We start from the raw sequence: 16071 nt of genomic DNA, 5'->3' as shown, positions 1-16071 counted from the left end.
ATTGGTTATAGATGTAGCATGCTGAAAAAACACAATTGCAAAGTTCTTTCTGAAGATTCTGAAAAACCAACATATTCCGAAACATTGATGAGTGTTTCATTCGAAAAAATCTTCCCCCGTATAATTATACTCTTTAGTTGAAGTAAAGAGTTTTAGTTAAATATCTTTCACAACAGCAGTTGAATTTCTACGGCTGTGTTCTCCCAACTACCAAAGCACACCCCACCACTCCCCCTCCAAGACGAGACGAGATATGAGGAGAGAGATATGTGGAGAGAGATATGTGGAGAGAGAGAGATATGTGGAGAGAGGGAGAGAGATACACATAGAAAGAGATATTCATAGATAGAGATATATAAAGAGATATATATATGTAGATAGATATAGATATATATATATATAGATAGATAGATAGATATAGATATATATATATATCGATATATATGTATATATAGATATATTTATCTAGATATATATAGATATATATAGAAATAAAGATATATATATATATAGACAAAGATATAGATATATATATATATATATATATAAAGATATATATAGATATATAGATACAGTTATTTAGATATATATATATAGACATATATATATATATATATAGATATATAGATACGTAGATATATTTTTATATATATAGATATATATAAAGACATAGATATAGATATATAGAAATAGATATATTTATAGATATATATATATATATATAAAGATATATATAGATACAGTTATATAGACATATATATATATATATATATATATATATATATAAATATAGATATATATATAGATATATAGATATTTTTATATATATATGTATAGATATATATATATATATATATATATATAAAGTTAAAGTTGAAGGTTTACAGTCTGGTATGAGGCTAATGCCTCCTCACATGACTTTACAACTTAACCCCTGGTCATTGGTAACTTGTCACACCCACACACCAAAGTGTGCACAATTCAATCAATCTCTCCTGGGGCACCACAGTGCACCACAACCACGTGTCCCCCGGGGGACTTCCCATAGGGTGCAGCCACAAACCGGCGCACGCAACTATATTTACAATTTACCTCGCAGGTCCCCATTTATACACCTGGGTGAAGAGAGACAATGGAGATAAAGCGCCTAAATATATATATATATATATATATATATATATATATATATATATATATATATATATATATATATATATATATATATATATATATATAAAGACATAAAGTCTGTTCAAAGTATCTCTTTCGAGATCCGGCTTTAGGAATCACAAATGATTTTCGAGTTGGATAGCATCATGTTTGATCTCTAGAGTAGGGCAAAATATGTCACCAAAAACAGAACTAGTATTGTTCGATATAGGTGACAAACGCCTACAGTGGAATTACGATCTTCCTTACCGGTTTCGAACCTCTGGACATACAATCAGCGTCCATTGCCTAGTGGTTAGGGTGTCCGCGTACAGAGCGGGAGGCCCGTGGTTCGAATCCCAGTGGAGGCTGAAAGTTTTTTCACTGTTCTTGATTTTCCAATTCATTACGATTTTCATTTATATATATTCATTTGCCTTTGTCGTTTACCTCCATTGCGTTTACATAAAGTCTGTTCAAAGTATCTCTTTCGAGATCCGGCTTTAGGAATCACAAATGATTTTCGAGTTGGATAGCATCATGTTTGATCTCTAGAGTAGGGCAAAATATGTCACCAAAAACAGAACTAGTATTGTTTCGATATAGGTGACAAACGCCTACAGTGGAATTACGATCTTCCTTACCGGTTTCGAACCTCTGGACATACAATCAGCGTCCATAGCCTAGTGGTTAGGGTGTCCGCGTACAGAGCGGGAGGCCCGTGGTTCGAATCCCAGTGGAGGCTGAAAGTTTTTTCACTGTTCTTGATTTTCCAACTCATTACGATTTTCATTTATATATATATATATATATACAGATATGTATATATTATTACAACTTTCAATGATATCACAATATGGCGAGCGACAGATTTTTCGAGACTCAACAAGTTTTATTGAAGCTATTATCTTTTCTAAAGTCATTATCAAGCATCCGGGCTTCCGTTTCCTGTCAAAGAAGGGGATTTTCTTTGAGCCGATGTATAACCGATATAAAACGGGCAATTAAGGGGAAACTCAAATAAACTTCAAAAGGTCTTTCCGATGAGCATGTGGTACAGAAATAGGAAGTTCACAACATGACAACGAAATTCCTATATAGGCAGGTTGGAACCTGTAACTGGATGACGGGACGCACCGCTGACTAGGTTGTCGCATTATTATTAACATTTATGAAGGAAATACGTAGATGATAACACTATTTAGGGGAAATTGCCCTGTACTTCGGTTAGCTTCTAGAATGTCCGTTCTCAACAAACCTGGAAACAATGATTGACGTATGTTATGATCACGAGGTCTGTAAGGAGAAAGAAGTGACACGAAAGGCTGCAACAACAAGAACAATGAAAGAAGCCAAACAATGATATACATATATATATATATATATATATATATATATATATATATAAATATATATATATATATGTATATGTATATATATATATATATATATATATATATATATATATATATATATATATATATATATATATATATATACATTATACAAATAAGGAATGGTTTCCATTCGTGCAATAGTGCAAATATTTCATGAGTTGAATGATGGAATGTTCCATTCGCCTCGTTGAATGGAACAAATTACATGTTTCAACGAATGACATTTTTGCACGATTGCACGAATGGAAACCATTCATTATTTGTTTTATACAACATATTATATTAAGATGGGGAAGACGCACTCATGCAACAGATTGTTTTGAACAGACAGGTTTCCCTGCTCTCTTACCATTGAAAAAAAGTGCTACCAAATAAGAAAAACCCATGGTTCTATTACATAGAGTGGGCAATCAACGAGCAATTGACCAATCAAATGACCAGAATACAATTAGGTGTTGTATATATATATATATATATATCGAAGCTTTCAATCTTATGCAAAATTGTATCTCTGATATTAGGTATTGGATGGCTGCTCATAAATTGAAGCTGAACGATAGTAAATAGTTCATTATTCTCGGCACTCCAGTCCATCTCACAAAGGTCGTCAATAAATCTATCAGGGTTGGTGGTGCTTCCATTGTGATCAAGTCCGCTACCTCGGGGTTATTTTCGCCAAACACATGAAAATGGATAAATATATATCAGTAAAGTCTGCAAGACTGGTTTCTATTATATTCAAGGGCGTAGGAACCGGGGGGCTGGGGGGTCGCCAGCCCCCCCCCCCAGTGAAAAATATGGTGGGGCGGAAGTATCATTCCGCCCCCCCCCCCCGCTTTGCAAGTAAGAAAACCCCTTTTTCATTTCCAAATGAGAAAAAATCTCATTTGGAGCACCAAATTGCATCTAAGGCCAGGTGAAAATGCAAAATTATTTACAAAATGGAGTGGGTGTTGAAGTGTGCTATATTGCACCAAATTGCATCTTAGGCCACCTGGAAATGCAAAAAAAAAAATCCAAATGGGATCCTCCCCCGGGCCGGCCATTAGTCTCCAGCCCCCCCCCCCACTCAAAAGTACCTTCCTACGCCACTGATTTTATTTTTAATTTAAAGAAGATTAGGAAACATATGTCTTCTAGAACTATGAGCACATTGGTTCATTCATATATTTACAGCCATTAGGATTATTGCAATAGTTTGCTCCATGGTATTCTAGGGTATCTGATTCAGAGACTGCTACGTCTGCAGAACAGCGCAGCCAGGCTTGTTGTATAGACTGCCATGACTTCAACACACCATCGTTGAGTATCCTCCATTCTTTGCACTGGTTGCCTGTTGAATTCAGAATTAAGTTCAAAGTACTGCTCCCGTTGTATAAGTGCATTCATGGAATGGCACCCGCCTATTTGTCAGACGATCTGTCCTTCCAGGTCAATACTCGTTATACCTTGCGTTCTAGCAATACACTCACTCTCACTGTCCCAGAACTAAACTGAAAACCTATGGCGACCGTGCCTTTCCATCAGCCGGGCCCAAGCTCTGGAATGGTCTGCCCATATCTGTGCGGAGTTTTCCCACTCTCAGTCAGTTCAAGTCTTGCTTGAAGACTCATTTTTTTCAAGTTAGCTTTCTATTAGGGTTCAGTACTTCGTAGATTTTAGCGCATTATAAGTTCATTTATTATTATTATTATTATTATTATTATTATTATTATTATTATTATACAATTATATACAAACCAATCAATACGTAATCGATTCTACTGTCATGTAGGAGAAACCATAATTTGTTGGCAGCAAAATATTTCTTATTTACTTTCAATGTCAAGAACTAATTTTAAACACAACTAGATTACAGATATATACATAGACTCCATACTCAACCCTTTATTAACTTTATTAAGCCATATTCCTTCTTATATACAGGACACTAATCTTTTTTTTTAGAATTCTTCTCACAATTCAGACGTTACCGATTAATTAGTTACTTGTTACTATGGACGTATCCTCTTCGTACACTAATATCCCTCATTTTCTTCGTAAGTATGCCACCAAAACCACTTTAGCTGATGATGTTGGTCCTATTTTACGTTTCATATTAAGTAATAATTATTTCTCTTCTAATGGGAAATATTATCTCCAAATCAATGGTACCGCCATGGGCACTAAGACGGCACCATGTTACGCCAACGTATTTATGCACGCATTGGAACAGGAAATGCTATCCACATCTCTAAAGCCAACACGCTTTTATAAATACATTGACGATTTATTTTTTGTCTGGCCACATGGTGAAGAATCTCTTAAGTCTTTCTTTGATCATGTTAATTCTTTTCATGACAGCATTAAATTTCCTGCCGAAGTTTCTATACATCAAATATCATTTCTAGATGCTCTCGGTGAAGTTGGATGGCAATTCCTTAACCACTTCGGTCTTTTATAAGCCCACTGATATTCATATACATGTATTAACACTTTAAAAGTTTTCACCCAGGTAATCTTAAGGTTTCTATTGTTTACAGCCAATGCCTTAGACTTCAATGCTTCATTTGCTCCCACCCACGAGATTTTGAACACCAGGTATCCACTTTAAGTGGTTATTCCTTGAACGACGGATACCCCCTTCACTTATTTAGACAGGGTATTTTCGCTGCCGACAAGTTGAGCCGTGAAGTCTGAAAGCCCCAATTCACGCATTCCGTTTGTTACCAGTTACAACTGCAACCCGTTCCTCAAATCCTTTATTCGCTCCATCAAACAGACCGAAGTCCGTACCACTCGACCACAGTGATTCACTGGTGTGTTAATGTGTCTACATTGGCTTTGTTAAAATGTCATTGAGGGCGTATTACCCAAGTGTTATGATTGTACAGAATGCATCCGGCCTTGCTTGCCTTTATTAATGAGTGGTTAGTCTGTGTGTATCGTCAGATTCAAAATACCAGGGGTGCATTCTGTACAATTAACTCGAAAATCATTTGTGATTCCTAAAGCCGGAACAGACTTTATGTTAATTAAATGGAGGTCAACTACGAAGGCAAATGAATATATATATATATATATATAAATGAAAACGTAATGAGAAGGAAAAACCAGAACAGTGAAAAAATTCCAGCCTTCACCGGTATTCGAACCCGGGCTTCCCGCTTTGTACGTGGACACCCTAACCAGCTAGGCTATGGACGCTGATTGTATGTCCAGAGGTTCGAAACTGGACTGGTAAGTAAGGTCATAATTTAACTGTATGTATTTGTAACGGTCAATCTCAGCGCGGACAGTTAATTAAGTTTACTTCATGAAACTACAACCGCACTACTAGTAGTACGTACAAGACATTTTGATCACCCGTTCTCAAAAATGGCGATTGTGGAAGTGCTTCTGTACACGATTGGAACGGTCGTTTTGCTTCTTTTAGCAGCAATTGCCTTTGCTGTACATAAATATAGTATAATCTATCAATTCTTCCATCCCGTAAGTTATTTAATACTCTTTTTGCAATATCATTTGTAAATTTATTCTTCAAGTTTTCGTTAAGCATAGTGATATTGCTTATCAGGGATTGTTGCTCAATGTCGCACGCTTCGAAGGTCATACCATCTTCCTAAATCCTTCCATGTGCCTAATCAATTCAGTAAGTTATTCTGTTTCTCCAAAAAAAAACGTTACTTTCCGCTGAAAAAAACGTTGTTTTCCGCTGACAAATTTGTGTGCGGAAAACACCGTTTTGTTTCAGCGGAAAGTAACGTGTGCGGAAAACAACGGTACCCCCATCACAATACTTCCTGAAATTTGTAACGTTGCGTTCGCTTTGTTTCGATTCGATCAATGTGGTTCGACTCTAAGAAACTTTAGGCCTAAAGTGTATAGTAAAAAAAATCGTTTTAACGTTATGTTAGTTTTTCTACTTGTCAGTTATAGTGAATACGGAAGCATCAACGTAGTCAGGGGGCTGTGATAAACGGGTTTCAGTTGTTTTCCGCATACGTTACTTTCCGCTGATTACTTTCCGCTGAAAAAATTCTTCTGCGGAAAACACCTATTTTTCACTTTCCTGTACACTATTCAGGCAGGATGATTAAAATAACATGAGAAAGTATCAAAGAACGTCGATCAAGGATGGTTAGACTGAGTTCATGTCAGAAAAGTTAAGCTGCGTATAATTTAGAGGCTTGGGGTGTTTGTAATTACGAATTATTAAAGAAGCATATACAGTAATACTAGGGCAAAGAGACGCCCGCGTTATGAAGGATTGAGTATATAATTAAGTATTAAAAATTCGGCCCGCGTAATGATGGTTTAAAAAAAGGTGTAAAAGGCGGTATCTTTGATTTTCGCTGGAAATAAAATGGCTGTATAAGTAAGCCTTACAGCCTAAGCTACAAGTACAACCTTAGCTACTGTATCCTAAATCCCTAGTCTCGAAGCTACATTTTATCCTGTTACAGTCAAATCCTATCTTATCCATCTTCCTAAATCCTTCCATGTGCCTAATAATTTCAGTAAGTCATTCTGTTCCTCCCAAAAAGAAACGGTACTTTCCGCTGAAAAAAACGTTGTTTTCCGCTGACAAATTTGTTTGCGGAAAACACCGTTTTGTTTCAGCGGAAAGTAACGTGTGCGGAAAACAACGGTACCCTGATAAACGTAGTAGCACACAGCAATGCGTCGGCTGTGAACATCTAGCCTATTACAGTGTAGCCTAACTGTTAGAGATGATTCGTTACGCTCGCTATTAAGCTCTGGTAGTGTACAGTAGTTGACACCTATGCCTGCTTTATGCCCTGAATAGACGTTATAAACTTTTACCCAAGCGTAGGTCAGAAGTTTGAGAAAAGAATTCCATGAATCGCAATTGCAGAGTACCCTGCAACTATAATTTAACTTCACCTTGCATCCAGCTATGTTGTTACAGTACACACTTACTTTCACTGCCCAAGGAACTGTTACATTTTTAAATGTATACTACTGTACTTAATTCTTGTTATCAAGGTAGCTACACTGGAAACTCCCTTGAAGGCCTTTAGATATATTTTGTTCCAGTAAATGCCAGCCTATTCTGCGTTGTGGCTCATTGACCACGAACAAAGAGCCTATGCCCCATGTGCAGTCAAACAAGATACTTTTCAAGGCTTTCATTTAGTGCAAAGACCTAGTGCTAGCCTAGAGGCCTACAATATTACTACATTCTTGTATTGTAATTATGCATGTACAGTACAGACAACACATTGTAGTGATGCATCATTCTGAAAAATATTTGTCCCAAATGAGTGACTGCGTAGCTGGCTAAGCCGTACAAATTATACGGTTCCAAGAGTGGTATTCTGCAGTAACTCCCTTATAAGTTACTAGCTTTTAAACACTGTGTTTAGTTTACATTGAAGATTTGCACTACACAAACTGGGATTCATTTGCCAGGGCTCATGCCCATGCAATGCTACAACTTTACAGCAGTACACTAGCCTTATTTAAGGGTACTACAATATGTCAGGCATGTGTTATCTGTACCTATGTATACAAGCACCGAGCAATCCTTGAACTTAAGCTATATATCGAAAAATATTATATCAAATCAACGAGTCACTGACTATGGGAGCAAAGACAAGCTGGGGAGTGAATAATTAGAGCTCACTTCAAATTGTTATCAACTTATTGGTCTTTTCTGCAAGTGAAAGATGACATGGACCACATTACATTCAAAACCCCCCATCCCTGCCTCTCCACCACCTTTCCTCCTCCCTCGATCCCCTCCCTTTCCCTTCCATCCCCTCCTTCCCCCTCAGTTTGCAATCACATTTCATAATAATTTGCTTTTTTCATATTTTCATAGCCTGCTGTAAACAGCAAGAGTAATGGAGGTGACATCGTGGCTGAGGCAAGGGTTAAAATAATGATTTCTGGACCAGGAGCCACTTTCTAAAAAAGTCGCTCCTGGTTCGTGGCAATTTCAGAAGGACCAGGAGCTATTTTCTCACTACCAGGAGCTAAAAAGGAGAAACAAAATTCAAGTACGGCATGTACGTACGTATCAGTACAGGTGTTGTGCGATATATAAACCATGTGCACCAGTGCTATTGTGCACGCACCCGATCGATCAGTGATTTATCAAATCGCTAGCAGTTACTATATAGCACTAGCATGCAATGTAGTTTCAGGCTTCGGTGCAGTGCATGATAAGGCTGATATTTACAGGAGTATGCGGGCGCTTATTTGCCGACAAAGTAGCGCCTGTGCGTATTGTATTTTCATGTCCAGGGGCGCTATTTTAGTGCTTGCGGGCCCAAATAGCGCCTGGGCGCCCGCTTATTTCAACCCTTCGGTTTAGGTTCTGAAAGTTCATGGGGTCAAGTACCGCATTACATTCAAAACCCCACATCCCTGCCCCTCCCCCACCTTCTCCCTCCCATCCCCTCCTTCCCCTCCCATCCCCTCCTCCCCCCATCCCCTCCCTCCCCTCCCTCCCCTCAGTTTGCAATCACATTTCATAATAATTTGCTTTTTTCATATTTTCATAGCCTGTTGTAAACAGCAAGAGTAATGGAGGTGACATCGTGGCTGAGGTTCTGAAAGCTCATGGGGTCAAGTTCCTCTTCACACTATGCGGAGGTCACATTTCACCGATTAACGTCGCAGCGGAGAGAGAAGGCATCCGAGTGATAAACACGAGGCATGAGGTAAGCCATGGTAAAGCCCTGGTCACACTACAGCGATATTTTATCGGAAAACGGACCGATTTTTCCGATTATAGGTCGAAGAGTGAGGTTTGTGGTAGTGAATGTAATGACTGCAGTGGAATATTCGAAAACCTACTCCAGATCTGGAACGGACTACATTCTGAAGTGACGTCACACCGAAAAATGATAAAAATTGGAAGAGAAATTGGATAGCTATCCGATAAAAGGAAATGGAGTCAATATCAAAAGTTAGGAGAGGGCTAACTCCACATCGGAATGGCTCAATAGATAGCAAATCAGGTCCTTTATCACCGTGGCTAGAAGACCCGAACAAAAAACTGGCTGTTTTGGTTCCTAGGGGAAAATCGGATAGCATTTTGATAAAAAATCTGTATAGTGTGACCGGGCCTTAATAGGTCGTCATGGTAAGGCAGACTCCTTGCAAAGCCAAGTAGCGTTTGCCGTACATGTATTATTATGCGAGAAGAAAAAAGTGTTTTCAAATTCTCCAAATGTAATCCCTGTTTTTCTTTATTCTTCATTAGGAGAGTGTAGAGGGAAGGGGGTGGGGGAACGGACCACCAATCTTAAAAAAGTAGCCATGATATTGAAAAGAGGATAACCTTGGGATTTATTTGTTGTTAAAACTTTGGTGTTTCGTATTTTTGAAAGCTCACTGGCTTAAAGTATGTTTATAAAATTTACTTTGGGCTCCTTTGTACCCCAAAAAACTGCTATATATCTTAATATGCACAACAATTTGACCGTTTTTGTATATAGCGTGTGCGAAGTGATCAACACTGGGTAAATTATTCCCCGTTACTGTACCTGTTTACCATTTAGATCATACACAAAGTAAATTAGAGAGCTTTTATCTTTTGGGGGAATGTTTCAGTTTGTTGCTATATATTCATTAATCATTCCCAGAATGAGAATTATTGATGGCCATGCTGAAATATCTACCTACATGTACAGTAGTTCTATTTTTTGAGTTGATGCGATTTGAGATTTTTGGCCACATGTGTTTAATATCGTTAAATATGAGATTTTTCATATATATCGCATCTAGGGGCTGCCAGAATTGAATAAAGTTATAGCGAACAGCTTCTTCAAGCCAGTTAAGTAACAGTATGATACTGTACTATACAGATACAGTACTGTACGTAACAGTACATTAAGAGTTACTGTACACTGTACAGTATGATACAGTACAGTATGTTACAGAGTTACAGTATGATACAGTACAGTTTGTAGTTACGGTTACAGTATGATACTGTACAGTATCTATACAGCACGTAACAGAACATTAAGAGTTACAGTATGACACATACAGTACAGTACAGTTACAGTATGATACAGTACAGTTACAGTTACTTTACAATATCTATACAGAACGTAACATAACATTAAGATTTACAGTATGACACATACAGTACAGTACAGTTACAGTATGTAGCTGTACATTACAGAGTAACAGTATGATACTGTGCAGTATATATACTGCACGTAACAGAACATTACTTTACAGTATGATATGTACAGTTACAATATGTAGAGCTGTACATTACAGAGTAACAGTATGATACTGTATTAAAGTACAGTACATGCTGTAGTTACAGTACAATAGATACAAAGTTACAGTAAGTTACAGTACAGTTTGTTACAGTACAGTACGTTACAGAGGTACAGTATTATCATTGATACAGTACAATATGTAACAGTATGTTACATTACATTACAGTTACAGTATCATACTGTACAGTACAGTACAGAGTCACAGTAGATAGTGCACAGTTTGCTCCTGTCCTACACAGTAGGTCTGCCTTGCTGAGTATATACCTAGTACATGCTACAGTACAAGGTGGTTGTTGAACACTGTATCTTCTACAGTAGCAGCTCCCTGTTAGTACAGGGCCTGGAAGCTAAATTCTGTCATTATCAGGAACTGTATAGAATACACACACATTAATTTGTGAATCTGTGTACAGTTGTTACAGTGATTTCATCGTCCAAGGGGTATCGCGTTGTGTAGATTGTGGAATGGTCAAGTCAACAATTTGTTGTACTTTAGTGCAGAGGTAAACAAATTTATTGTCCTTGTGGCAGATCATGTCTTAATTAATTTGAGTAAGTTTGCCGAGAATCAATCGACTGCAGACATCTCAAACACAGAGCTCTGTTCATGTACAGTAGTAACAGTACGGTATGTTTGCTTGCAGCTATTTTAGCCTGAGCACATAATGTATACTGCACATTCATCAGAGTTGTACAGTAGATTTATTTTGACAATAATTAGCACTCTTAAGTAATGCCAGCATTGTTACAAATACACAGAATTCCGTGGCCGGGACGCTATGTCCTAGCCCGGGCCGCAAAGTCTTCAAAACTGCTTGTCCGTCCAGACCATGGGACATTTTGTTTTGTTTTGTTTTTGATAAATGAACCTTAAGTAGTATATATATACTGTACACTCACAAACTACTGTAGGCCTGTCTATGCAAAACATAATAAAATACATTATTGAATAATTATGAACTTTTATCTTTCTTTTAAAGAAAAAGATAATAAGTTCTTCACAAAAGAGCCCAAATTTCTTTGAACAATACTATAGATGGTTGTTTAAAAACAAAACATATGTAATTGTATGAACAATCAACTGGTAGGTTGTGATGCTTGGGTGCATAGCTTTATACAATATTTTCATTGCAGAGACTTAAATGAGCTAAAGCTAGTTAATGGTGTCATACTGTACCTGCAACTGTACAATGATGAAATCCAAATAGAGAGATACAGTATACAGTTCACTGTATTATCAGTGCTTTGGTTGAAAATTGAAGGTTTTACAGTTTGGTTCAAGGCCAAGGGTCATCACAGGAGTACAGTACTTTACAACACTTAACCCCTGGTCATTGTTGACTTGTCGTCACACCCACCCACCAAAGTGTGCACAATTCAAACAATCCCTTCTGGGGCACTACAGTGCACAACCATGTCAATGTGTCCCTTGGGGGATTTCCCCATAGGGTGCAGCTGCAAACCGGTGCATGGGACTACTGTATATTTACAAGTTACCTCACAAGTCCCAATTGATACAGCTGGTGACCTGGGTAAAGATTCAATGGAGCCCAAGGACACAATGCAATGATCTGGCCAGGACTCAAACCTGCAAACCTTATGTTACAAGCCGACTGCCTTTTACCACTTGACCACAACACTCTACTATATTATTTTACACATAACCTCACTGTTTCAATCACCAGGGCAATAATTTAAAAAACACAGTTAAGTGTTCAAATTTGGTACATCTACAGTACAGTGTACAGTAACAGGCTTTTTCAACTTCCTTTCTTATAAAACACCCTGGTTCCTGTGTAAAATACCCTGGATTCTGTGTAAAATACCCTGGTTCCTGTGTAAAATACCCTGGTTCCTGTGTAAAATGCCATGGTTCCTGTGTAAAATGCCATGGTTCCTGTGTAAAATGCCATGGTTCCTGTGTAAAATACCATGGTTCCTGTGTAAAATACCATGGTTCCTGTGTAAAATACCATGGTTCCTGTGTACATGTTAACAAAAGCTGCTTACATATACCATACATGCATCTTTGCACTTGCATAACAATTTTCCCGCTTTTGCACAGCAAATTGCTGTGCAATGTACCGGATAAATTATTTACTTCGTTCCTCGCTTACCTGTCTCCCCACAACCTGAGCACCCTCTATCTGGAGTAGTGCTGTTGACTGAATCACACTCAAGTACTGTGCTTTTCTGATTCACCTGTCCTCTCACTTACTGTTACACTTTCTCATCTACTTGCTCTAGCAGTTTTGTACAGTTTATCTCCTTCTGTATCATGTAGTGAAATCAGTCTAACTTTGACAAAATTTCCTCTAAAACCCTTTACAGACTTTATAGTTCCATAAAATGGTTTGCTTGTAGATTTTAGTAAGCACATACGGTTGTCTAGAATTTTGTTTTTTTTTCTCCCTCCATACATTTTCTTTAAGTTGCACCATCGTAACATCAATCACACTGAACATATTTATCTACTTCGTTCGTCATGGAAATATATCTGTCATGAACTGTACACTGTTTGCTGTATACAGTAGAAAACAGACCTATCACCTTTAAACTTGTCTATCAACTAGTCTAAACGTTCATAAACTTTTTGACCGTACAGTTATGCATGTAAAGGTCATTAAATACCAACAAATATATGGTTCGTCTCCTACCAATACAAGATTAATGCATACAGAACCTGCCTACAAAACATGAACACTAACTAAAGGCTGATTGGTGAACCGGGTGAACCCCTCTCTGTGATCAAAGCATACTCTGTCAGAGATAAAACAATGTTCAGGCCCAAAAAATTTGCTTTGTCATAATACCATGATTCCAATAATAACAACAAGAGGTAACAGCAGGCTGGCTACTACTGTAGAACATAGGTGCCATATGGGTAGAACTTATCAAAGTAATAACAGAAGCAATCACCTACTACAGTATTCAAGAAGGTTCTGACAGTGAAAAATGTAGATGGGTCTATAGGCTCTACTGTAGGTTGTATAAGGAGGGATGTACAGTCTGTTAAACAGTGACTCAGCACACTCACAGGTCTCCAACGTGTGACTTACTTTTCATGTTGGGGACCAAAACTATGATCCTATGGTGTGGGGAATATGTATGAACAATACTGTATTTATATGGTTTCCCAAAAAGTGGAGATTTGTAATTTAAACAATCATGACAGAGCTGTATGAAAACAGACAGCTAGTTTGATGTTCACTTGTCTCATCACATATATCTATGACTTTATTTATATATGAGAAATCCAATTTGAATATCATAAATTCCTATCTCTGCTCCAATGCCAGCTATAATCAGTGTTTGTACAGTAGTTCTGCTATAGTACTTCAGTCAAATTGTTTCAATTTTTTTGTTTCCCAGGTTACGGCTGTCTTTGCCGCCGATGCAGTGGCCAGGATGACCGGTGCCATCGGTGCGGCTGTGGTGACCGCGGGCCCCTGTCTCACAAACACCATCACAGCGGTGAAGAACGCACAGATGGCAGAGACTCCTGTCCTGTTAATGGGAGGAGCAGCTGTTTCGCTATTAAAGGTATGAAGATATTTACATCACTTCTCCCAGGATGCATGTCTTTACTCCACAAAAAGCAAACACCCCCCCCGATTAACCCCCACATCGGGGCCTTATGATCCACTTCCTTCATCTGCCATCTCGTAGTCAGCAAAGCTGTTTCTCAAAAGACTTCTCGACATCGCCGTAGATGGGACATTCATTTGGGTCTTGATGGGAACCAAATTTTCATGATCAGGATAATGCTCTATTGTAGGCTTTGCACATTAGGTGGCCAATACAACGTGTTCGACATTATACTGTATTTGTAGGCTTTTCACAGTAGGGGGCCAACAATATGTACAATGTGGTCAACATTGTACTGTATGGCAACTGTACTGTATTGTAGTCATTTCACAATACGGGGGGGGGGGCAATGCTACAAAGTGGTCGACATTGTACATACTGTATGGCATTATGCTGTATTGTAGGCTCTTCACAGTAGGTGGCCAGTACTACAACAGGGTCGACATTGTACATACAGTATGGCATTATACTGTATTGTAGGCTCTTCACAGTAGGTGGCCAATACTACAACCTGGTCGACATTGTACTGTACAGTAAAGAAAGAACTTTCTTAGACACCAGTTTAGCCAATAGAATTTACAGTACTGTATTGTTGTATGGACAAGCTCAATGATCTCTAAGTGAAGGTCTATGCTTCCTGCTGGAGTGAATTTGACCCCAAGCCACGTACAGAATGGGTGGACTATCTACAGCTACACAGGTGCAGTTGGAGATATCTGAAAGGGAAAGAAAAAAAACAAGAATGGGATGAGTGTTGAACTACTGTACAGTACAGTAGGACAATAGGACTCTAGTGTTAAGTCTGCCTGTCTTGATAAACATGTGTAAGCTAACTGGGAATAGGGACATGGGTAGGCCTACAGTAGTTGAAGGGGGTTTGCATACAGTAGGGCGAATGTGGTTTATGGTTCTGCTGTGGATACAAACTGATTTCCATGATTCCCCCTCCCCCAACCAAGACACAAACAGTACAAAATGTATGTATACAGTATACGAGACCTAGGGTCTTAATAATTGGGGGGGGGGGGGGGATTGAGTGAGCAATGGTGCTTTTACAAGCAAAATGTTGTTAATAATGTGTGTGCTGCGTAATATTTTAGGGTACGAGACCGAAGTGTTTGACATAAAGACAATCTGTGCAAAGTTTGCAGTTTAAGATATTCAAATTAAGCAGATTTTAACAAAATCATTATCACCGTCCTGATTAATCAAAGCCTACTGTGTAGACTCTTCTTTGAAATAGCAGGTGCAAAAATTTGTTTTTTTTTCATCTCAAAAGTCAAAATGTTGGGATAAAAAAGTGGATGTTCCCTCCCTCCCTCCCACCCTACTGATGCTTTAAGTCTGCCTCCCCTTTGTGGAGTTCAGATGAAACGGGGGGGGGGGGACACATCGTGTTGCTCAAAGCTTGATTGCAAAATGTTCGTTAACCAGGGAGAGAGATCATTGTACAGTATGCCCTTATGTGTGTAAAGTTTATATATCCTTCATTTTCAGGGTCGAGGTGCCCTCCAAAATATAGATCAGATGTCGTTATTTAAACCGCTCTGCAAGTTTTGCGCAGCAGTCCAAACCGTCCGAGATATCGCCCCAGTCTTGAGGGAGGCCATACGGGTGGCCCAGTCTGATACGCCAGGTATGTAAAATTAAGTTAAACTTAAATGAATATTTAGTTATTGATATCAAGTCAG

The 16071-nt window shown here is 38.3% G+C and overlaps 1 protein-coding gene across 5 annotated transcripts in view; it reads left to right on the top strand.

Moving 5' to 3' along the window:
- Window positions 1-5211: 5211 nt before the first annotated feature.
- LOC139982805 (2-hydroxyacyl-CoA lyase 2-like) overlaps window positions 5212-16071 on the top strand; it is a 30493-nt gene continuing 19633 nt past the window's right edge. Inside the window, exons 1-5 of one of the 5 annotated variants that reach the window (XM_071995902.1) lie at window positions 5212-5765; window positions 8374-8564; window positions 9059-9217; window positions 14165-14335; window positions 15878-16016. In XM_071995902.1, coding sequence (XP_071852003.1) covers window positions 8559-8564; window positions 9059-9217; window positions 14165-14335; window positions 15878-16016 — 475 coding nt within the window. In that variant the 5' untranslated portion in view covers window positions 5212-5765; window positions 8374-8558. Of the gene's footprint in view, window positions 5766-5790; window positions 6018-8373; window positions 8565-9058; window positions 9218-14164; window positions 14336-15877; window positions 16017-16071 lie in introns of those variants that run through there. The other 4 variants (XM_071995905.1, XM_071995903.1, XM_071995904.1 and 1 more) reach the window with 4 other exon arrangements.

Source organism: Apostichopus japonicus, chromosome 16 (assembly GCF_037975245.1).
Source record: "Apostichopus japonicus isolate 1M-3 chromosome 16, ASM3797524v1, whole genome shotgun sequence".
Taxonomy (NCBI): domain Eukaryota; kingdom Metazoa; phylum Echinodermata; class Holothuroidea; order Aspidochirotida; family Stichopodidae; genus Apostichopus; species Apostichopus japonicus.
This window is presented reverse-complemented; position numbering and strand designations above follow the sequence as displayed.